Genomic DNA, 24678 nt, shown 5'->3' with positions numbered 1-24678 from the left:
TAAAATACCTTTCAGAACCCCACAACGCAGTGGAGATGCCCCTTTGGTTCCTCACAGGTTAGGTACACAGATGCCATAACCATCCCAATAAAATGCTAAGTGCATGCACATACACAGTGCAAAGGATGACTTGGATTCCAGGTCACAAAACAAGCACAGCCTACAGAACAGCATGTGGACAGACCTGAAATCCTGCAAGCCGGTGCTAAGGAGGGGATGCAAAGTCTACACAAGTGAGGGAAAGATCAGCTGGTAGACACAAGCTTTCAGTGGGACTCCACAACTACCAGCTCAGTTACAGAGAACTCCAGCTGCAGTGTATGTCATCTTCATTGTTCAAATCCTCCCAACAAGCCTTGACATTTTTTATCTGAACCAGGGATATATTTTAAAACAACCAGCTTCCATGAAACAGCTGACACTCACCATTATCACAAGAGAAAGACTGATGGCTTTCCAGAAGGGGAAGGCACAGTTTTCAGGAAACTATTTGCTCTAGGCAGGGAGTCACACTGAAGACAACTTGTTTCCAGTTGCTCTCCACGTAACTGGTGGGCCTGGGCTTTGGTTTGTAGGGTTCTTTTTCTCTTTTGTTCATATATCTGGATTATCTTGCATGGGAAACATTTGGACACAATCCTTCTTTCAAGGGAGTGACAATTAAAATAATCTCTTAAGATTTCATGTTAACAGCTACGCGTTGCAGCATTTGAAAGCATGCTGAAGTTACAGCATTGTGACACAGGAACAGCCAAGGCCCTTGATTTTAGCACACATCTTTTGGGCTGAAGCTTTTCATTTTCAGATCTTTCCTGGGGTAACTTCTGGAAGCAAAGTCTGCAGGCTTTCACATGTTCTAGCTGATTTAGCTGGAGGGTGATAAGACCTCGTCAGTGCCAGCTGGTGTAAGTGGGCACTGTTCCACTGATCTGCTGGTGCATTTAAGACCCAGCTAACTTTTCTGAGTGCACAGTTAGTGCCTGCTCCAAAGCCAGTCGCAGATTCAGGGAGGGTGCCTATAACTTCTATGAATTCCTACTAAGCAGAGTCCTTAAGCTTTGGATAAATCAGAACACATCATTATAGCTAGAAGAAAAGCAATTCAAACTCCCCACAGGCTAGGACCCTCAAGGCATATTTAAATAAATAGTCAGGAAACAAAGCTACATGACTGCACTACCAGTTCACCAACAAGACGAGGTAGGAAGTCCTAGGTTCATGCATAACAGTAGACATGCTTGTTCAGCTCCATGTACTTCATCAGGCTCTACACAAATTTGTGTTGCTCAGTGGATTCACAGGTGATTTAGAGATGAGGGATTTTTCAGACTGTACTAATTGGTTCACAGCAGTGAAAAGTCAAAAGCCAATTGCAAAGGATTAGCGAAAGGCCTCATGCTGACACACTGTTATGAATTGTCAGACAAAATTCAGTACTGCAAAGTACAGTACATAGGGTGAAGACAGTTCTAATTTAAGATTCCCTTCAATTGCTCTGAACTAGCTCCTGCAACTCAGAAAGGGTGATCTTAGAATTACGGTGATAAGACAGATCAACATCAATATAAATCCATGGTGCAATCCCAGCTCTCAAGTACTATGTGCAATTTTGCATCCTCCATCTTTGAAGGAACACAAGTACAGAAAAAGGCCACAAGTATGAATCAAGACAGAATGGCTTCTGAAGGAACAATAATAGACCACACTTCTTCCAGTAGGACCTGTAATGACACATAGAGGTTTTGACAGAAGTCTGTAGAATTACAAATGGAATGGAGAATGGGAACAGGGGATGATTGCTCACTGCACCTCATCATACAGGACTAGAGGGCTTCCAGTGAAAAGATCAGTTTAAAACAAACCAAAGGAATTACTACACACGCCACTTCTTCAAAATGGAGGAATCCTGTAGATACTATGCAGTGCTGAAGGTACCAAAAATTAATGTGGGTTTGAGAAAGGCTTAGAAGAATTCATTAAAGAAAAAAAGCTTACCAAGCACTATTAAACAAGATCCCAGTAGTAGCTGAGAAAGCCTGAGTTGCAAGCTACTTATGAACAGGACATTACACTGAGTAAGTGTTACTATATATTTGCCTCATGACTGCATTTCTTCACGTACCTCCATTATAGGCCACTGCTGGACTAGCCATCAGGGGACACTGAGCTGAAGAGGACATTGGTCTGACCCAGGATGTAAGTCTTAGGTGATTCAAGAAACTTGCAAACTGTACCCTGAAATGCGAGTGAAACCACCTATCCTTTCACAGCCCATCACCCTGACCCTTCTTCCTAACAAATTCACAGCACTCCAAGTCCATTTCTCACCAGAACTTGCAGTGATGTCATTACTATGGAGGGAATTTTGCTTTCTTCACCACCACCCTTTGAAACCTAATGCCCACTCAGGGAGCCTCTCAGAAGTCATACCTCCAAAGACAATGACAAAAATCAGTCACAAGTAGCCAGTCGTCTTTGTACAGATGAGCATGTCATGAATTTCCCTGGAAAATAACTCTTTGCAGTGGCTCACTGAGTAGTTCATTACATTCATAAGAGCCCTAGAGATTCAGGGCAGCTTCAGAGAGATTGGTCCCACTGTGAGAATGTCTTTAGTAGATGTCTGCACTACATCCTGTGGGGGGGGCAATGGCTCATTTTCCACTGAAATGCCGCAAAAATATCACCCGTCCTTTCTAGGCACACTCTGGGAAGACAAAGTTCTAGCAGGTTTTGGACTGAACTGCCCTGTACAATTACCGTGTTAGGGGCTAACAAGTCATGCCTTCATCTAGACCTGTCTTTTGGGGCAGCCAACATCACAATACTCTTGAGGATATTGACTGCACTGAGTGGACTCTGTGTGCTTTTATGCGCACGCTACAAGACTTGAAGTAGAGACAAATACTTGAAGTGACTGGAGTTGACTGCACTGTCAAGACAAGCCTTGAATAAGTCCACCTATCAGTCCTGCTTGCTAGAAGGGATGGACAACTCAGTTTCTCTAACTTGCAGGACAAGGCATATGTCTGAAGCATTGGGAGGTCATAACAAAATTCAGGCACTGTCTGCATCATACAGCTAACTGTTTCTGCTTAATGAGACCACTCTGCCACATTCGCTTTGAAATAGTTCTTACAATTTTATACTGATCTTAGCAGAAACTCTACACTGACCTTTGCAGAAAAATCACGTGCTTTAAACTTCTGCTTTTGTTTCCTGGGAGTGGAAGTCCCAAAGTACAGCTGCTTAAAAGCATGATATCATTGTACTTGACTTAAAACATACTCAAAAGAGAGCAAGGAAAGCCACAAGTTCAGTTGCAGCATGTATATACATTAAGAGGCCTCTTCTAAAGCCATTTTTCAACTGGAATGCATTTATTATTCAATGCTTAGTTCATGCTAAACATATGACAAAATACCACCCATATAATGAAGGGAAAAAAAACAATTGGATTTTCATGTGTTCACCCACACTCCTTCAAGAACCACTATAGTACGCAAGCCACAACATGTTTGTGGCTTATTACAGACCCACACCACTGGAAGCGAGTGTGGTAAAGCCCTTCCTAGGCAAAGCTGCAGACATGAAATTCCACGGGACCAATTTGAATTGTCTTTGTCATTTAACTTGCCCCCCAAATAATTTTCAAAACTGGGGAGATTTGCAGAAGCAAAGCTGTCCCCACCCATCACACCGGTCTATTGGGACACCTCTGACTTACTGCCATTGCTCTTGCTAATCAGGGGTGCCTGTAGCCTTTCACAAACTGTGTAGTTCTTCCACGGACAATTGCTGGCCTAGCACAGGGAGAAAGCTGGAAAGGAAATCTGTGTGCATGAAATTAGAAGTACTGTTTCACTGATGTTCTTAAGCCAGCTTCTCCTGCCTCAGTCTCCCTGACGACGTACAGCACAAGGCAAACCTCAAGAAGAGACAATGTGTCCTATGCACCATAGTACTTTTTGTTGGCCAAGGTGCTTCAGAGGATGGATGAAGATTAAGACATGGGTCCTGGAAAAGGGAATTTGACTTTTTGAAACACTTGTTGCTTCTAGTGGAGTGAACACTTAGTCAAGAAGGAAAGCTGATCCTCTGCCTTGGCACCCTGTGGTCAGGCCCAGATATTCTGCTGGGTTTTGATTTAAATAGCCCACCCTATTCTTCAGTAAGGAAATATAAGGAGACACACTTTAATCTCCTGACGATGCCTCTATGTGCTTGGCTCTGTTTTCTCATACTACAGAGCAGACTAAATTGAAGTAATACAAAGGATCAGTGGCAGAGGTAGGAATCCTAGTGGAAAATTTCAGTTAGAAGTCCTTCCTTGTCTTAACTGTACTATTGCACTTCAGGCAATGCTCAGGCTGTTCTAGATAGAACAGAGGAGCAGATATGTAAAGAGAAGTGTTTATTTTTTGCCTTTCTTTTTAAAAAAACTTCCTTTAAAATGCTGTAACATTTAGAGCTCATGCATTTCACCATGCATGCACTTTAACTTCCTTTTTAAAACTATACTCTGTCCATGATTTGCTAATAATTACTGTTTTGTTATGAGGTACCTAGAACACTTATAGTTTCCCTCAGGCTGCAAATGCACACACACTTTAAGCCAACAGAAGCAGGTGTTGACATCAGGGTCTTGGCCCACACACACGCCCTGACCACTAGGTTCTCGATCTTGCACCCTCATGTTAAGCACAAATGTTTTTGTATGCACACAATCAGGTCAGTCACTTCTAATCCGGACCAATTCCATGATGTAATTTACTGCATCGTCTTGCAGAGGGAACAACAAACAAGAATGCACAGGAGCAGGAACAAGTAGGTAGATGCTGGCCTAGGTCTTCTGGATTAAGATAGTTCAAGAAACTACAGCCACTCTACTGCCCAGACACTTGAGTGGCAAACACTCCCATTTTACTATTCAAGCCCTTGGTGTTCCGTTTACACAGTTCTTCCACACAGCTGCAAGTCCATTTCACCCCAATTGTATTGACCTAATCATATTAAGATACTGCCTCTCCAGAAATCAGAATGCTGCAACCACTAGAGCCCAGGTCCCACTGCATGAGCCAAAAACCTGCCTCTGAACTGCTGTTGTGTCTGCGTTTGATTTGGCCCTTACTTTTACTTACTGAAACACCATACTGTGAAGTGCATCAAGGGGATTAAGCAAAAAAAACCAACCAAAAATAAATATCTGGGCAAATTGCTGGCATTGGTTTACAGGCTCTGTAGTAGATACGGTGCATGCTAGCTTCAGTGTGCATGTCCAAGATTTGATCCACAGTGCCTTTAATAAGCTATGTCAAAAGCCTCCTTTATTCATTAACAGAAAGTTCCCTCTTTGTTCAAAGATGTTACTGCAGGTCAAGGCACTTTTTAGCCTTTAAAGACATTAAGTTTCAAACGTGTTGACTGTGATTCTAGAGTTAATTTATTCATTTCCCCTGGCCAGATTGAAGCCAGTTGTTTTTTTATTTCACTCACTGATGCATTACAGCAGCTTAACTAGAGGGTAGCCTGCGACATTTCTGAGGAAAACTGTGGACCTTTACAATACAGTGTACAATACACAGCAGGTTTAGAGCTGCTGGCTTCTGGACTCAAAGTCCAGAACATGAGCCAGCTTCTCAGAAGTCCCCAAAATTGCACATAATGTCTTAATCTGCTTCGCTTTTGCCAAGTGGCACAGAGTGGCTTATGATTGCTTGCTTTCATCAACAAACAATATACATGTAACAACGCAGATACACTCAGTACCTGCTCTGTCAGCTAAGCTGCAGAGACTTCCATAAGTGAGAAAAGCAAGACAGTCTGCAGAGGGCCCAAAAGGCCAATACTGAATGGTACTACAGCTAGCCATTTTCCATTCCCTTCAATCCCCCAAATTCTAGCATGATTTAGAATAAAGGCATACATATACGCCAAACTGAACACAAGAAACTGCTCACAGCCATTCGTTTTCAAGCAGCCCATCTTTGTTACGGGGACAGTTTTAGTGCTGTTACCTCATCTCTTAACACTTATGATTATCTTGCTCTTCCAGCAGGGAAGAAAATATGCGGATGGAGGACACGTGGAAAACAGAAGATGAGCTGTGGAGAGAAGTAACTGACCACTATGTAATGTGCAGAAGAGTAATATGATTCCAGTACCTGATAATGAGCCTCTTTGGGGACAAAGCCAAGCAAGTGGTACGACTTTTGGTCCTGAAAGGCTCATCATATATGGAAACTCACACAGCTGAAGTGTTTCCTCCTTCCACAGCAGACAATAGTGTTTGTTTTAGTGGGTAACAGAGTGGGTTCTGTGGTCCCTTCTTCCCTCTACTGATACTTCCAGCACTATCTTCCTCAAGCTTTTGTATTTTACCAGACCTACACTGCAGACTTAAAACAAAGCATCACTTGGGTTTCCTAGATAAACAGCTGCTTCCAGTCACCCTCCAAATAACTTGTTTTCCTGAAATTGATTGAATTCTTGCTCCAAAGCACATTCAGATTGTCAATCCTTGAAACAGGGCTTTAAAACTTAACTCTTCTTTGTATGAATTAAACCAGCTCAGAGGTCGTGGCTTGCCACTTGCTAGAAACTTCTGCATTCAGTGGCCCTTGGGGAGGGCAGAGGTGATGGTTTCAGCACTCTGCACAGGCCAGTCTAACACCTGAGCTCCTTCCAGCCAAGACCCATCATCTGACTAGAACACAGGGACAACTAAGAGCCTGATTATTACTATGCAGCACAGATATTTTCCTCTTGACAAAATGAACGCCAGATTACACAGCTTTATGCTCTGCAAGTACCACACTGTAACAGGAAGTGTAAGAATGACAGGAAGAAGCAATGTTGTTTATGTTCCAGTGAAAAATACCATCTTTCTTTTTTCTTACTGTCAATGAACAGTTCACTCTGGAAATGCAGGGATGAGTTCCTCGACTGAAAGCCCTAGAAAATGTCACTGTGTCAATGATAGCCTCTCACAGGTGGGACCAGTGAACTCACCTGAAGGGGCTTCAAAGGATTCAGGTTAGCACGGAAGGCCTGTTCGGCTGCATGGAGTTTTTCCTTTGGCAAGGTGCAAATGAAGGCTTCAGAGTCCATGGCCACAGTCTGATTTTGGATTTTAAGATATTCAGACAGTGTTGAGCTATTGCAGAGATGTTGCAGTCGCATTCGGTAACCAGACACAATGACCTGGAAAAGTGGGGGAAGCGGGTAAGTCTCCCTTCATGTAAGATCCATAGCACAAAATTAGTTATCGCCTAGACAAAACTAACCATTCATAACATTTCCAGATAGAGGTAAGAGAGCGTTTTTCTCTACAAATTGCACAGCCCTGACCCATGCACAACTCAATTCCAAGAAAAGCATGTTTCCCTGCTGAGTACATGGGGGAGAGGTCCTGGGGGAGGCAGGTCTCTCTCCATTCCTCCACATGCATGCCCAGAGCAGCAGTGATCCTGTCCTCCACAGCAGCCATTTCCTCCAACCAAGGGTACATGCATTGCCCAATCCTGAGTCTTCTGGGAACTGAGCCAGAGACAAAGCAAGGCATGTGACCAGACACAAGTCTGGCAAATGTGTGTGAAGGGCAAAAGACCTATGTCCCAAACTCCTTAGATATATCCACCAGACACATTTTCTGTACTGTTCTGGATCAGGATCACCTTCTCCCTTAGCTCTGGGGTATCTCTTTACTAACACCTGAGAGAAATATTTTGCAGTGTTTTAGGGCAGATAACGTATCAGTGAAAAAAAATCTTACTGGCTGCAACAAACAAGTGATAAGATTCTAGAGTTGTCTTTCACAGGCGTATTTTACTGAAGGTGCTGGTTTAGCTCATCAATAACGTTTCCTAATCCACAAGCAACCACCTTAGTCATGAAAAAAAACCGCATAAAATCCCTCTGAATTATCACCAGTCCCTTTCAGTCCTGATGGCCTACTTTCTTTTAATTTCAGTGTAGCTAGTTTCAGTTACAGGATTTAGGTTTGCTGAACAACGAACAGGTACACATCAAACAGACGTACACTTCATAAAGGTGATAAACACAGGGAAATCTAGAATCTTCCACTGGAAAAAAATTTTGCTTGCCTTAGGACTAGACAGAGAAAACAATTTTATTGTAAATGCACAGTGAACAACAGCTTTACACTTCATTTCTTCCTTCTGTTCTTTTGTAATATGCAGCATTAGTTGCCCAACAACTAAAGAGGATGATCTACATCCCACAAGAGTTAGCAGTTCCTGAATCACGCTGGTAAGCCTGAAAATTTTCCTTTTCTTTTAAAACCAAAAGGGCATCAACAATCCAGGGGAGTGAAGTGTGCTGTGTTCAGAAAACAAGCAGATGGAACTGATAGGATAGGGAATAGTTTTATAACGCAACACTTGTGCAAACCTTTAACCTCAGTCTGCATCCATATGCCAAAAGTAGGATGCTTCCACGCTGCACACTCAGCTGAATAAATGGGATAGCTCTCACATTGAAGAGTCTGGCCTTTTGAAAAAGTTTGGGTGGTTTTTTTTTGTTAGCCGAGAAACTACCATCAGCATGGCCTTGCTGAAAAGGGGACATTCCTGTGGCACTGGAATGACACTCAGGAGACCTGGGATCAGTCTCAAGTAGCATCCCTAGGTGGGCATACAGAAAACCAGCACTGTCCAGTGCCTCTGCACTCACTCCAAAAAAAGTGAAAGTGAACAATCCTTCCACCATCCCCTGTGTCTGTCCAATTTTTCACTCAGATTTTAAGCTGTTTTGGAGAAAAGCCACTCTATCCAAGCACAGTGAGGTCTATAGCACATGACCCTAGAACAAAGGCCCTGACTACCCCCACAAATTAAAACATCCAGTCACACCAAGCCAATTCTCTGCAACCATTTCAAGTCATCTGAAGCCATGGTGTCTTCAACAGGCAAATATATTCTAAGTGACAGGTTAAGTCCCCTAAGGACTCTCAAAATGCAGGCTCATGTCTGAAAGCAGTCACAGGTGACAGTTTTGTGCTCACAGGTCACATCATTCTCTCCTGGGACTGTCCGTCCTGTATGAAACAGGGAGATTTGTTCCACGCAGCGTACAATGTGGCCTGGTACAACCTTCTGAGCGCACGTGCCACTATCAGAGAAACACAAGGTTGAGCCACTCCACCCCAGGAAGCATCATGCTCATCAAGACACACTTTGGCCATTTTTTTATGTATTCGCACTGCATTCAGTATGCTAGACACACAACCCTGCTTGGCATGTTGGAGTACTGTCACTGCAGTAACACTGGTGAACAACAGTCCGATCTCCCTGGTGATCTCAGTTCCTTACTTGCAAACCATAACTTCTGTGCTTGTTCAACAACCACAGGATGCTAACAGACCGCAGAAGAAGGCTGTATTTGCTGTGAGAGGTTTGCATACTCTGAATAGGCCCTTCTATATGACCTTGTGAATGAAGCTGTGACCCACTCATACAGTCAGAGACCAAACAGCTATTGCCTATTAATACTGCAGCCACTATGGAGCTCAGTAGTGAGGTCAGATCTCCACCCCAGTTCTCCAGCAAAATCAAAGGGGTCCATTCTGGGAGCCAGACAAAGTCATCCTGCAGGAGGATAGTGCTCTGCTTCTCAGTTGTTATCTGCATTAGAAAAGTGCTCAAAGAAAGATTTCGTGGGCCACTGCTCTCCTCTGCAGCTTACTGCCCTGTTGCTTAGACTAGCTCTTCCTGCCACCCCAGAGCACAAACTGATATTAAGACTGAACCTCACCACTCCTAGTGTCTTGGCAGAATCAGCACAAAAATTCCACACACAGGAACAAAACTTAAAGCATTCAAGCAAGAACTAGCCAACTGATTACCCCTTCATCACCCTTCTGATACATTATGTAGATAAAATCTAAGCTTTTCTTCTCCTTCCCCTGGCTTTGCCATATACAGCCAATACAATATGGCAGCCACGCCATGTAAGGTCAAAGCTAGCTTTTTGCCTTTTTGAAAATCTTTCAAATCAGCTTCCTATCAGCTTAGGGAGAATGACTGTTGTTGCTGCTGAGGCCTTATGCTTATCCTTGCAGGACCATCCACAGTATGATTCTGCTTTAATCTGGTACGAATTTCAGGCAAATTAGTTTCAAGTGAAACAGAACTTGTAGCCTAAAATGGGTAAGATTTTTTTTTCCCCACTTGACTTTTAGTGGAACATATCCTTAACTTATAGGATTAATTATCAAACTGCATTGAAACAGATGGCTTGATAGAATTCACTGAAGACCAAGACAATGTGTCCAAAGGGGGACAGCATCTGTAACTACATGAAAGCAAAGTCTAAAAGGACTATTAATCAACTCCACTTCAAAGAAAAAATCTGATCTGTAGTTAAGCAGCAGAACGGATTTCTTTCTCTTTTTGTGCATCACCTTTTGCACTGCCGTAACAGAATTACAGATCTTCCTTTGAAGTCTGAAGCAACCAGTTCTGACTTCTGCATTAGAAAGGATGCTGGTGGACTAATTCATCCAGCCTTGCAAAAAACACGTTATGACCTTGAAAAAGGCAGACAGCCATCCCAAGACAGAGGCTCCACCTCACTGTCACCATTGCCTGTGTTTATGAAGGCAATCATGGGAGCACTCAGGAGTTTCATCTGAGATCAGGACTCTCTTGTACTACACAATGTACAAGTTTACTGTCTGTCTTGAAGAGCTGGCCACAGACCAAAAACGATGCCTCCTTCCACTCCAAAGGAATCTAAGGTAGAGCAACAAAGAGACCCTGCTCCAGTCCATGCTGAGTGACTAAACATTCACCCCATTTTTATTTCTAATCTAAGTAAAAACAGTTTGAACAGTACTAGCACCATAATTAATGTTTTACTAGGGTAAAAAAAAACCAAAACAAAACAAAACCAAAAAAACAGGAAGGAAGAAATTTGATTTAGCCTGAAGGGTACTAGGTTGTTTTCTTACACAGATCAAAACATTTGCATGTGGTTCTAAGTTCTTTTTACAGCTTACAGCCAAACAAGACAGTAAATTGAGGGCAAGAGGGAAGAGAGAAGCAGGGATTACATTTTCCTCTGTGTTTGTACAGCACGTAGTACTGCGGGGTCCTGCACTGTGAATCTTGACGCTATGGTTAAACAATAGCAAAGTATTATGTTAGCAGTTGAAAGTGCTATTTACCTGCTGGAGGTTGACCTCTGCATCCAGTAGCTTCTCTACTGAAGATGATGGCATGGACACATTATGGTGGAGGAAGTCTGAAAGCGTCTCATTGTCAATGAGGAAATCCCGAAGTTTCAAGTCTGGGAAGTGACAAAACAAGCAACATTCTGGTCAGGGCAAAGCCAAAAGAAAACTCATGTGAAAGTTCTGAACAGGAAAAGCAAAGCTGACAAATGGGGGAGAGGGAATTACACAAACCATAGCACAAAGGAGAAAGAAAAGCTGCTGGCAAAGTGCTCTGAAACTTGGCAACTTTCAGAGATGTCAATCCATGATGCCTTGACCTCAAAAAAGTAACATTTAAAAACAACTCCCTTTAACGTACTGCTTCAGCTCAGTTTGCACGTACGTACACACACGAATCAAGGCACAACACCCAATCTGGGGTGAAACCTACTCCAGCATCAGCCTTGGACAAAGATTCAGCTTCACTTAATTCCTGCGTCATTACTGAACATGGGACCAAGCTGACGCATGGACCACTGAGCGATTTACTAGCCTGTACTTAAGTATGTTAATAGTAGACGTACTCTACTGTAAATTTCAAAGTCTGACATATGCAGACATACAGATATGACAGAATTGCACACAAATGTAGGAAGCAATCTTAACTACTTGGCAAAATTTCTGTAAATGCTTTTAAATTCCATTTTCTTTCCCAAAAGCTTCACCTTCTGAAGCCACTGGTATTTCAGCTCTTGGCTTTAAACCAGATTTGTATCTCCATCACAGCAGAGGGGAACCATCTGGAAATTATAATCCGTGTACACTATTAAAGTTCACAAACCTGGAGCTTAAGCAACTGACCCTCACACTGTTTATTTTGGGTTTTTTTAAAGAGAGGACAATTTTATCTTTTCTATGCTTAAATAAGCAGGAATGAGGAGAGCAGCTATGCCAGGAAGAGCTGAGAGAGCAAGACTCACGGGATTTACCATGGTGAAGATTTCCACGTTAACCAAGTCAACCAGCTAGGTGCTTTTTCTACTCTAGGAAGAGAGGATGGGATGCTGCAGCCCACAGCAAACAGTGGAAAACAACAAGCTCTGAAGGGAAAGTAATGCAAGGGAGCCCCAAGAGTTTGTACTTTCCTCCTTCAATACAGAACAGCTGTAACAGAACATTTTTTTCCCCTTTCCTGTTTTTTTGCTTAGCTCAGCAGGTAATACCCTCAAGAAAGCTCAACTGTGAGGAAAAAGCATGCTGAGCACTCAGGGTGCCACCGGCAGTAACAGGGAGGTTGGTGGTCTGGGTGCCACTTCTGCTTGCCAGGACCCAGCCTGGCAGAGCAGCTGGGGAGGGGAGGAAGCCACGCGCTCTGCGAAGCACACAGGGGTTACTGACGGTCATTGCTCTCTCGTCTACATATCCAGTTACAAATTCCCCACTGCCTTTTTGTTCCACTCGAAAAAGTAAATCACCCCCCTCTGCTGAGGCGATGCAGAGGTTACTTTGGGACGAAAGTTTCTGCCTTGCTCTCCTCTCCCCCACCCCAGCAGGACCACTCAGCAGTATACCATTTTTGACCACACCATGCAAATGCTCCACTGCCCCCATCACCAAAATCAACCACCATCCCCCTCTCCCAGCCTGGGGAAAGGCTGGGAAAGGAGCCGGCTCCTACAATAACATGAAAAAGTCCTTTTCTTTCCAGCAGAGGCTAAAGCACCCTGCTTCACCACAACTGGAGGAAAAACTCCCCCCACCCTGATTCCTTGGTTACTTCCTAAAAGCGCTGAATTCCCTAAACACTTCTGCAGCTTGTTTATTTTTCAGTGAGATCATCAACAGTTTGGAAACTTAGATGGACGAAGCGGTAGCTAGATGAAGGCACCCTGGCATGCAGAGATACGATGTTTGCAAGCTTTTTCATTTAATCTGTCCCCACTCAAAATATTTTTCAAGCTCTTCTTAAAGGGCCACACACAATTTTAAAAAAGCAACCAAGCAATAATTCTCCTACTTTTCTGTTTCCTTATTGTTATTTTGCTTTTGGGTTTGCCTAGGCTTTTTTATTTATGGGTTTGGTTTGGGGTGTTTTTGCCATATGGACAGGATTTTGTCGGTCAGGCACACATTCTATAGGTAATTGCAAAAAAAAAAAAGCAACCTAAACTATACTGGGATTCCTGCTGGCCTGTCTGTAATCATGATGGAGAGTAACAAAGAGCCTGCCATCTTCCACAGCTGTAGCCAACCCAGCATGAACAGGGCATTTCTCCCTTGCCTTTTTGACATGCTGAGCATTTTCAGACTTGCTCAGCGCTAGAATTTACTAAAAATCGAAGCTGCGCTCCAGGGCAACTCCTACAAACATCTGAAGGAGTTTTCATCATCATTTGGAGGAAAACATGAAGGGAACAGAACGTAAAGTTACCAAAACTGCTTGCGGGACAATGCTTGGCTTCCAGCCGGCTGGTCATGAACCCGTGCTCACTGATCATAACCCTTGTCTGCCCAAGACCACACATGGAAGCACTGCGAGACCAAGGGACTGAATCCCAACGCCACAGTCCTGCTGCAGTGCCCTAAGCTAACAGCCAGCCCTTCTTACCATGCATTTTCTCCTCCACCCCATCCGGTCCTACTTCCAGCACTTGTGGCTCAGTGTCTTGTGCAATTCCCCTCAATCATGGAGGCATGCATAATGACTTGCACGTGAAACCACAGAGAAGCACCAAACACTGGCATCAGATCTGAATTCCTGCCCTGGATACTTCAAAAAGACAAGAGTTAATAGAGGTTTCCTCTTGAAAACAGCCGTTCTCCAAGACTACTTGCCTAGTAGGGCCTAAGGAAATACAACAGCATTAGTTAAAAGAACTCCTCCAAAAATAGAAAACAAAAGAAACAGGAGAGTCTTTTGATGGCTAATACCAAGCTTACCTAATAATGGAAACATTTGGAGTGGAAGAACACATTTTATAACCAGAGGCCTACTACTGCAATATTTTCCTGCCATAAAAGCTCAGACACAGTATCAAGTTACTCAAAAAACGTGAGGGAAGATGCGTCAGCTCAAATGTGATTTAACTCACGGAGCGTCTCTCATGCTTGAGACTGACCAACAGCATTGGTATGGTCAGCTATGGCAAGCCGGCTGGCACAGAGCAATGCAGCTGCAGCATCCAGACAGCACACTGTAGAGAAGTCTTTCCACATACTTTTGCTGATATGGACTTTCAGCCTCTTTCCCTCTCCCCTTCATCATCAACAGAAAACCAGGGGAGCTGCAATCCTACAGGCTCCCCTCACCGCCACCAGAGGGGACAGCTTCTTGGCCAAAACCTCAGGACCCAGCAACCAAGACAAGCCCCAGGCACAAACATAGACACGAACTTGAGGTCAGACTGAGCAACCAAAGATAGTCAGATCTGATGTGAACCATCTTGCTGATTCAGTGGTAGGATGCACATCTGCAGAAGAAATACTGAGGTAGCTTGTCCTCATAGTAAACTACTTTTACGGTTTTGGTCCTGACCCCACAGGAACAACAGCAAAACAGCAGAGCATGTAAACAGAGGCTTTGCTTTTAAACCATGCAGATAACCCCCAATGCCAGCAGGCCCAGTGGGGCTGAAATGATTTTGTTCTGCCTAGCTCCAGCTTGGGCACTGTATTGCAACAAAGGAGGAGACAGTCCCTATCCACATGAAACAAGCAAAAGAAGTCTATTTCCCACACATGGCACAGAGAAAGGTCCTCTCTACAGTCACAGCAGAAAGCCTCCAACAAAATCAAGAGCTCCCAGTGCTGGAGGTCTTGTGCCTTAACCACAAAACCACCCTTCCACTCTGAAGTCATAGGTCAGGATTAGACAATCGCACAGGGCAGCATTTCATGGATATTGACTTCATAAAAGGCACAGCTGTCCATTTCCACATAGTTCAAACCAACCTTGGAGCCTGAATTCTGGGCATGGAAGCCAGAAATTCATGATTTTTGGATTGCAGAGTATCTCCTACAGGACTGACACAATTTTAAAGTCTTTTTAAGATTTACATTTTCCTGACAGCTCAACCTTTTTCAGCACCTTCAAGCCTGAGCACAGAGTGAGGCTAGTCATTCCTTGCTTGAGAATCAAATCATTGTGGCGACCAAAAAACCCACAAACCTACTTGAGAAGCTCATGACACATGACTAGCAAGGAAAAACAGAACCTCCATGCTTGCTACATTAGTAGTTAAACCAAACAGCAAAACAAAAAGTGTTCATTATGAAAAATAGCAAGTCAGTGCTATGTGGGGGTCTCTGTTCCATGCAGATCACAACTAAAGTACTGACTGTGTGGTGAAGAAGGTGTTCATGGTCCATACACTCCACACAGCCAGAGGTTTTTTTGTGTCCTCATTCTGGAAACGCTTACTTCCATTCCTAGAAACACAGTTACTTTCACAAGCTCAAAACTGGCTCAGTGCAGGAAAGAGAAACCACAGCTGGGAACCAGTTTTAATTTGCTGATCTTACTACAAGTATGACAGTGACAGGTCCCACAGTAAGTGGTGATCCTTTCCAGCAATAGTGGGAATATCCACAGGCAAGTGGGACAAAAAAGCCTGTGGGGATATGTTACAGAGCAAGACTATTCTCCTCAAACTTCTCTCCTTTCTTGCTTCACTTGGTAGCAGAGAGGGCTCATACCTTCCTCCAGAAACTTAATGGTGCAATGTCTTTTAAAATTAAACAATAGGGTAGAAAAACAAAGCCCCATGGAAAGTGCGGGTACAGTTTTCATATCCTGAATGCTGCCTTCTAAAAATAAACGACATGCAAATGGTATTTCAACATATGTCAGTCCACCACAGAGTACAAAGCTCACCAGGTCTGACTTCAATTTGTGTGGTTTCTACCCAAAGGGTTCGTGCCCATAATCTACCATAAACCAGTTTAAAACTAATATGCTTAGTGAAAATATTGTGACAGTCAGATCTACTGTTTGCTTCCCAGCTTCATATGCCCTAAGTCCCTACAAGGAACTGGGTGAAGGAAGGGGGAGAAGGGGATTCATGCCATAAATTAATTCAGAAGCTAAGAGGAAAGCAGGGCAGTGTGTCCCATCTACAAACACGACTATTTATCTTCAGGGGATTTCACTCCCTACTGATGCAGCAAGTAAGGCAGACACATTTATATTATTTTCTGTACATCCCTTGTGGTTGGAGAATTTACTAGCCTTTGGCTATGCCTGTAATCCTCACAGCCAAGCATCAAGTTAACAGAGAAGCTGGTGTTAAATTACGACTCTTTATTTCTCATCACAGAGACTGCTCATAGGGCAACCCAATCATTTTCCTATCAGCAGCATTAAGGCACCACAGCAAGATGAAATAGCAAGACAGGACAGGGTATGAGAAGCTTTAGCTTCTTTCTTTAGGGTCTGCAGGTTTCCCCAAGTGTCCAAAGACGACACAAAAGAAAAGTGGGTTCCCAGCACAACATAGTCAGAGGCACCTGTCTCCACCAGTTAACAGAAGGAGCCAAGCAAGGAAGAGCCACAAGTGAGCAAATAAGGCATCTTCTTCTCCCTGCACAAAGAGTTCAGATTCACAGCTCCCAGTTCCCTCCTGAGGTAAACCACACTTCTGCAGCAAGGGAAGTGGGTGTGCAGCACCTCTGTAGTGCTCTCATGAGAGGGCAATACTCAAGACACCCAGGCCAGCCTGACTGCACAGCTGGCTGTCAAGCCTGTGCAACACTGCTCCACAGCACCCGAGCACAACCAGAGAACAAGATCACAAGGCTCCCCAGCCACACAGGCCTGCTTCACCCAGGGCACGCTCGTTCACTGGTCATACTTCCAGTGACAGGAGGCTTTGCAAGACACAAGCACATCAAGGGGCTGAAGCTGAGACCAAGAGCTCCAGCAGCTGAAAGCATTTACTGCTAGCACATGTGACCACTACAAGGACTCTGGCTGGAAACCAGTCTTAGCATTCAGCAAACTCTCACACTGTGAGAGGACCAGGGCAGGCAAACCAAGTGCTGCCACAGAATTACCTCATACACTGGAATTTTGTATTGATTTTTCAATGAAGCATCTGGGAAGTACTCCTCAGGAACACATGACAGGTGCACTTGAACACCTCAACAGGTTTTCACACTCGTTATCCATCACTGATTAACAGACAAAAGGTGTCTGAAGCTACTTCTCAAAAAAAAAACAACCTGGGATTTCAAACAAGTTCAACAGTGGAACCAGAGACTGAATGATTTGCGAATTGAGACAACCATGCAGAGGAAACACCGACCTCCTAATGCTGAAGCCTGTAACAGCATTGTACCCTACTAAACCATTGACCCCCGTCTACAATGCAGAAAGCAAACCTTTCAGATGGGCCAGTGCTATGTTTGACAAGGCAGCACATTTTCATCTGCCCTCATTACATTCCTACCTTTGGACAACATGTCCAGAAAGCATGACAAAATAACATTTTTTAAAGTTTTGGGGGGTTGGGTTTTTTTTTAAAGAAATTACTATGTTTTAATTTTCCTTTTCCTATAAGGCACTCTTCCCCCTGTGCAGTCGGAATAGCTCTCAGAGCTGCCTGTATCCCTACTGATACTGGCAGGAGCTAAAACTGTCCTCTGAACAAGTCGGACAGCCATACCCTGATTTGGTGACAAGAAATCAAGCAGCTCAGCAGGCCTGTTGTGCAGGATCAGTTAGTGTGAAAACACAAGCCTAATTTGCTCACAGCCGAAGTGCTGCCCCTTCTGCAGCCATGGCTTGACCTGTTTTCAGGGTAGGCTACAACTTTCTGCTGTGTGTCATTAAGATGTGTAACAGTGCTGCCTCTGCAGACATCAGATAACACCCAAGTGAGCACCCACTCAACAAGTGCTCGTTGTCTTCACGTTTGCCACATTAATGGTGATGCGAGCGGAGAGGAGGCAGCCTGCCATCCACCTCCAGCAGCAAGGATCTCTGGGAGAAAGCAAACATTGTGCAACAGGCTCAGGCCTTCCCTCTCATCTTGGGACTGCAGACACTGGGACCATCTCCGTTCTTCTACAAGTCACCATTTTTACTCAGAAGAGCTTTAATAATAGTGGCTAGCACAATCACTCTGGCAGAAAGCACAGCTGACAATGTGTACTGGTGCTTGCACAAGAGACCAGTCCTTGGTTAGCCCCTACTGGGAGGTATAACTGGTTGCAAATTGTCCTGCCTTATTTCACAGAATAAGGACAAACTGCAAATTTCTCAGCCTTTGAATTGGCTTGTCAGCCACAGAGACGACCAATCTCAGAGCTGACCAGATACAATACACCATTACTACAATAAAATTATTGTCAGGAGTGGTATACAGAACACACATTTAGGGCTGGAACAGGCTAAGGGCACAGTCTCTAGAGGTCAAATCCAGCTCAAAGAGAAGTGCTTCTAAAGAGGCAGAAAGTAAGGGTTTGCTGTTAAGACTGGATTTGACGCCACTAGGAACATTATGCCCTAGATAATATGTAGATTTTAGATGTTTCAAAACATCAACTCAGACACAGTAAAATACATTAAAAATGAAAGTCAGACTGGAAACCAAATGCCATGGTCACATCCAGCCACATACCACTATTCTAATGGCAAACACTGGTGTGAGCATACAAGGAATGACATAATGCTACTAAAAAGCATGGAGCTAAGCTGAAGTTCAAAGTATGAGCTGTGACCAAAGAGGACCCTGTCCAGAATTCCTTGTACTTGAGCAAGTGACCTTAAATTCAGTGGAAAATCAAGTTACAGGAAAAAGCTGGACTGGACATTTTAATCAAATGATCATTACCAACAACAGAAGAGTTTTGATGAGCTGGCTACATGAGCAAGCATCTAGGAGACTGCTGGTTCAACTGCGAACAAAAGACACTTGTATCAGAGTCATTCTGAAGCCCCACAACAATCAGGCAGAACCACACCAGCAATATCATGTTATTGGTAACTTATCACAGTACCAGCTACCCAGTTTGAAAGGCTTCCCTGATGAAAATAGCATGGGTATTGATGAACCTTAAGCAAAACAGCAGGCAGAGCTACCCGGGATCAAACCGCTCTGACTGTCCTGTGTTTATATTTATTTAGCCTTGCACAGAAAGGCGTCTGAAGAGAAAAAGCCACCCCTCCCTTGGGTGTGGAACCTCACTCTGCCATGGCTCTCTTCTTCTCACTCATCACAGATTCCAGGAACCGACTCATATCAGACTTCTTTTAAAATTTAACACAATATCAAGTCTGCAGTCAGAAGATCATAGTGGCACTTGCTTCCTCTACGTTCAGGAAAAACCTGTCACTTCTGGATTTAATGCCAAGTCCTAACGTCCCTTATCAAGACCACAACAGCAAAAGGCACCTCCAGAACAGTCAGTCACACCAGCCCAAGAGGTAGCAAAAAACGCTAAACAAGGATAAGCCAATCATTACAGTCCAATTAGTTTAAGCAAAAAGCAGTCTACTTATACTGAAAACACACCTACACCCAAATTATTTCAACCTCCCATGATTGCTCCCTATGTTTCAATTTACTTGGTCATTGGAAAGTTATCCTTACAGATAGTAGTTTGGTTTTGCTTTTGAGACTCAAATCCAAAGGAATTGAAGGGGGGGCGGGGTGGGACATCAAGCTTCAGCACTAAACCAAGAGATTGTGTTCTCTGCCTAGTTTAGGGCAACCTTTGCAACCATGCAGCCCTTTCACTACTATAATTCAGAGTGTTGAGCAACAGCACTTCAAAGTAGTTAAATAATTTTCTCAGTCTTTGGGAAAGACTGAAAAGCAGATGCTTAGTAGATGCAGATTGCCCAAATTCCCATAAGATCTTGGCTAGACATCATGTTTCTTGTATCCTACATGCTATACTATACTGCTGTTCACATTGGGATGCTCTCAACAGACCCTGCCTTGGTAGTCTGAGGAGCTCATCCTTCTGGTTGGTGTTCTTCTGGGCTGCCAATATACTAATCATTCCTTCCCTACAGTACTGACATAACTTGCTGGCTGAAAATACACCTTGGAGTACTTGCACCAATACCAGTGTCCACGGTGTTTTACCTGGAGAACAGGAACATTACCAGTAGACACAGAAAAGAGCACTGCCTTTTGTTGCTTTAGGAACCTAGTCCTCCGTACCAGGATCCATCCCAAAGCAGTGCAGCTAACCTGAAGGAATTTGAGTGTGTACTGCCAGAGAGGTCTTGTGCATTATTTATACAGATGCATTCATAAAGTCCTTTGTACTTTTTTCAGGTAGCAGCAAGAGGTAACATGAAAAAGGAAGGAAAGGGACCAGGAAGATAAAGGCTTGTGGTCTTAGAGGGCTGCTCCATTGTCTTGATTTCCATTCCCTGGCTTTAGAGCACACTTTTCCCCACCTCCTGGACAGTGGGCAGGTATGTGAACAGAGCAGGGTAATAACATAGGTGAACAGGGATATCCAATGGCTGCTGACCATGTCATCACACAGCTGTGCCTTTGCTATGAGGGAAGTTGTTGGGACAACGCACTTTCATGTGCACATCTTGTCTCCAGTGGTAAAGCACTATGTTCTGAAGTAGTGTTTTGTTGGGTAGACAACAGCTGCTTTCATAAGCACCTGGTTGGCACAAGTCAGAACAAGCACTCAGACGTGAGATACCGCTATCTTTGTGGTAAACTGTCTTTGCCCCATCAGCAAATACCCTTCTGGCATATATGTATGCTTAGTCAGCCTCAGGTATTGCCCATTTATGTTTTAGCTGCACTTCCTAAAACAGATGGAGAACTACAAGGAAAGGAGCTCTCGAGATGTAATAGTTTATGGTCATCAGGTTCTGGCTGTGTGTAGTCATGCAAACCTTCTGCAAGCATCAACCAAAAAAATGCATCTATAGACTAAAATGGATAGCATTTGCCTCTAAAAAGACACACTGAGAAGAACAGAAAGGTTGGGGGCGGGGGGAGGGAGACAGGGACGGAAACCCAAACCCACAGGAAAGGGTCTTTCATTGGACCATCCTTGAAACAAAAACTAAATTAGAAGGGGGAAGGAAACTTTGGGTGTTTACAGAGGATATGTGTCAGAGGTCAGCCGAATGTCCTCCACATATAGCTTAGTGCTGCCAGGTATCCTCGTTTCAGCTGGGATAGAACTAATTTTCTTCCTAGTAGCTGGTACAATGCTGTGTTTTGGGTTTAGTATCATAATAGGATAGCAACAACTACAACACCAGTGTGTTAACGGGTGTAAGCGCTACTTAAGGACTTTTCAGCTTCTCATGCCCTGCCAGCAAGAAGCTGGTATCAGTGAGCAAACAGCAAGTTTGCCTGATGGGTTAAACCGCAACACCAGGTCAGTACAAAAAAAAAAAACCTAGGGCAAGATCTTCAGCTAATATATGAGCTACACCCATTTTTCATCAGTTGAGGATCTCATGGCACACAGGCATAAGCAGCATGTAGTCTTAACAAACTCAGTTATTAACACTCAGTTAATACATAAAAGCATTTGTGTGTGTTTTTTTCCTGCAGCTTTTGCACTTAATTTCAAAGGATTTTTACATATGTTTTATTTCCAAAATTCTGGAAAGTATGATACAAGCATAAAACATGTAACCTGAACTAAAAATGCATCTCAAATAAGACACAACCACTACTTGATAAAGCACAGCAAGACTCAAAAAAACTAGGGTTGGAAGTGAAGAATGTTGCAGTTTGTTGAAGCTGCAAAGACATTTAGCAACAGGAGGTAGGATATGTTATTTTAGCCAGGATCCTGGCTTATTTTATGACAAAAAAAATCAAATAGAACAGCATCTGTTTCCCATGAAAAAGGCTGCCTACAAAAGTTGAACTCTCATGGATTTCCAGAAAATTTGGTTAAGCAGTGCTCTATCCCCTTTGCCTGGGTAAAAATGAGCTTTGATTCAATATCAACAATATTTCAAAACCATCACGTTTTACTGCATCCTGACTACACTGAAAACTGCCACATCATATGTGTTTCAGAATGAGGGCTCCAGTTCCTTGGCAGCTGTTTGTTTATTTAGCTCACAGGAATGCCGTAAAAATTAGGTAATAAGTGTTTGTAGTGCACACTGAAGATGAAATGTATTATTACTAGAGAAGGCTCCAAAGCCGAATATTAACTTGAGAGATATGGGAGGTCAGATCCAAATTAGGCACTCTGGCCTCGGTACCAAGTTGGACACAGAAGTGGACAGGGCTTTTTCCAACTGTGGCAATTTCCTAACAGCCACCCTCATGAGTGCCTAGCCCCACGGAAGTCCCCCAAAAAAGCTGAACTTTCGCCAGATGACAATGGTATAAATTTCCTAGGGGACTACTAACACCAAGCTCCATGTGAAGTCTGTCCCACTGCCTCAACCAACCTCAGACTATAGCTGTCTAAACCTAATGCAACTTTCCACAAATCAGGCAATTTATTGAGATTCTGAGATTAGAACTCACCATGAACAAATCCAGAAATTGTTTCAGAGTGGAAAACACAAAAAAAATAAATGCAAATTTAAGTTAACACTGAGCATAAGTTTTCAGCAACATAAAGCTGGTACTAGCAACTTATACTGCTACGGTTGCATATAAAAGGAGGGAGATAAGAGAGAGTGAAGGTGTAATTGTTTACTTAACACTCTTCATTTTATTTTCTGATTCAAAATAAAAGTGTTGACAGACCAAGCTGAAGAGTGTTAGGAGACTAAAGAAAGCACACGGACTTTTTAATAGTCTTGCTTCTGCTGCACACACCAATATTACTTATACTGTGACAAGCACAGTAAACAACTCTTCTTTTCTTTATCATTGTATCTTTACCTAGACAAGTTAACACCAAGATAAAGACAGTGCCTCTAAGGTTCACTGATTTGGTATCTGTTGGAATAGCTGTGTTGCTAATTGTAGATACGGGCACTGTTGGCTTCCCTGCATGCAGTCAAACCATCAGCTGGCACCACAGGGCAGTGTTTGTGGCTGGCCTAAAGGAAAGGCAAGAACCTGAGTATCACTATGGAGCACAGCATCAGAGAACCCAGTTGTATATTTATGTGCAACCCTGCGATGGCAGGAATGCCACCCTGCCACATCTGCAGATGTTTCTGGGGTGAAGGCCAGCTGGACATATGGTTTGTTATTCTCCTTTCCAGCCTGGCTGTTTTTTGCTAAGACCCTTCCAAAGGCAAGTCAGAGAGGAAACCAGCTTAATTAGGGAGAGGTAGGCAGCTATAAGAATCAATTTGAATGTTTAGCTTGAGGGCGTGTGTCATTTTTGTTAGGGAGAAGACACTGAGGAGGAAGTTAACTAAGTCCTTAACGTCATCTAGCAGATAATGTAGAACATCCTGTTTCCCTGAGCACCCTGAAATCAATCTACAGCAGCACACACACCACCAGAAAGCCTCTCCCAAGGTTGCTCTTCAGCCCAAGCCCTCCATCATCCTTTACCTGTTAAAATAAAAGTAGCACTATTAGCACTGACCAGACAGGCTGCAATCTCCTTCAGTCCCAACATCTGTCTGTGCAGCAGGGTGCAACATCAGACGATGCCACCCAGCTCATGTTTCTCCTACACCACAAGCAATACTAGTCCAGCAAACAACTGGGAAAGGCAGGGCACATACAGAATAATAACCTGAGATCTGATGCAATTTCTTAGGCGATGTTTGTTTCCCTCTGCCTATTTCATTGCTCCATTATTGTTTAGTTGGGTTGGTTTCAAGAAAAATAGAAACATGCCCTTTGGGATCACTGAAAACTAAGAGCAACGAAGTAAATACCAGCTAGACTGGCTTATGTGCAACTGTTAGCAACAACCAAGGAGGGTGGCTTTAATTTTAGCTGTTCATTTATTACCCCATGGTACTGCAGAACAAAGTATTTGGGAACCCTATAGAGAGAAGGAAGAAATAGAGAAAGTGTGCCTCAGAGCAAAGAGTAAGCTGTATCTCCACCTTTCAAACAGGAGGAAAACTTATTTCTTCCAAACACTTCATCCGCTACTAAGATGGCATTGAGGCCAGTAGCAAAGCCACTGACTGCAAGCAGCAAGCCAAACCTACTGCAGGTGACAATCCCAGCAGCCATGTCATGCTCTTGGAAATGCTGTCACCGAGGTCTTTGACTCTGTTCTGATGTACTCTCTGCCTTATCATGAGTGTTGAAGACCTTGGTGACATTGCTGGACAGAGATGTAACAACTGCTCAGAAGGAGAGGGTACCTGGCACCCGCCTGCAAAATTAATTACATTTAGGTATATGTGTTTCTGCACATAGATTTCACTGCTCTGGGCTTGCTGAAAGTTGCCATGGAACAGAGTGCCCATACAGCATGATAGCTGCCTGCGCTGAACTCCCCCATGTCACCAGTTAGTACTTCATCCTAGCCAGAAAAGGCGTTACCTGAAGCAAGGGTGTTCTGTTCCCTACTGGTAACACCTTCCCATCTCTCCACCAGAAAGTTCTGGAGCTCAG

At 43.6% G+C, this 24678-nt stretch overlaps 1 protein-coding gene across 6 annotated transcripts in view; it reads right to left on the bottom strand.

Annotated features, from left to right (window-relative positions):
- ABCA1 (ATP binding cassette subfamily A member 1) overlaps window positions 1-24678 on the bottom strand; it is a 94408-nt gene that overhangs the window by 39394 nt on the left and 30336 nt on the right. For all 6 annotated transcript variants that reach the window (XM_064438441.1, XM_064438445.1, XM_064438446.1 and 3 more), the window contains 2 exons: window positions 11189-11310; window positions 7012-7203 (listed from right to left, as the gene is read on the bottom strand). In XM_064438441.1, the coding sequence (XP_064294511.1) occupies window positions 7012-7203; window positions 11189-11310 (314 nt within the window). The remainder of the gene's footprint in view (window positions 1-7011; window positions 7204-11188; window positions 11311-24678) is intronic.

This window comes from Phalacrocorax carbo, chromosome Z (genome assembly GCF_963921805.1).
Source record: "Phalacrocorax carbo chromosome Z, bPhaCar2.1, whole genome shotgun sequence".
Lineage (NCBI taxonomy): Eukaryota > Metazoa > Chordata > Aves > Suliformes > Phalacrocoracidae > Phalacrocorax > Phalacrocorax carbo.
This window is presented reverse-complemented; position numbering and strand designations above follow the sequence as displayed.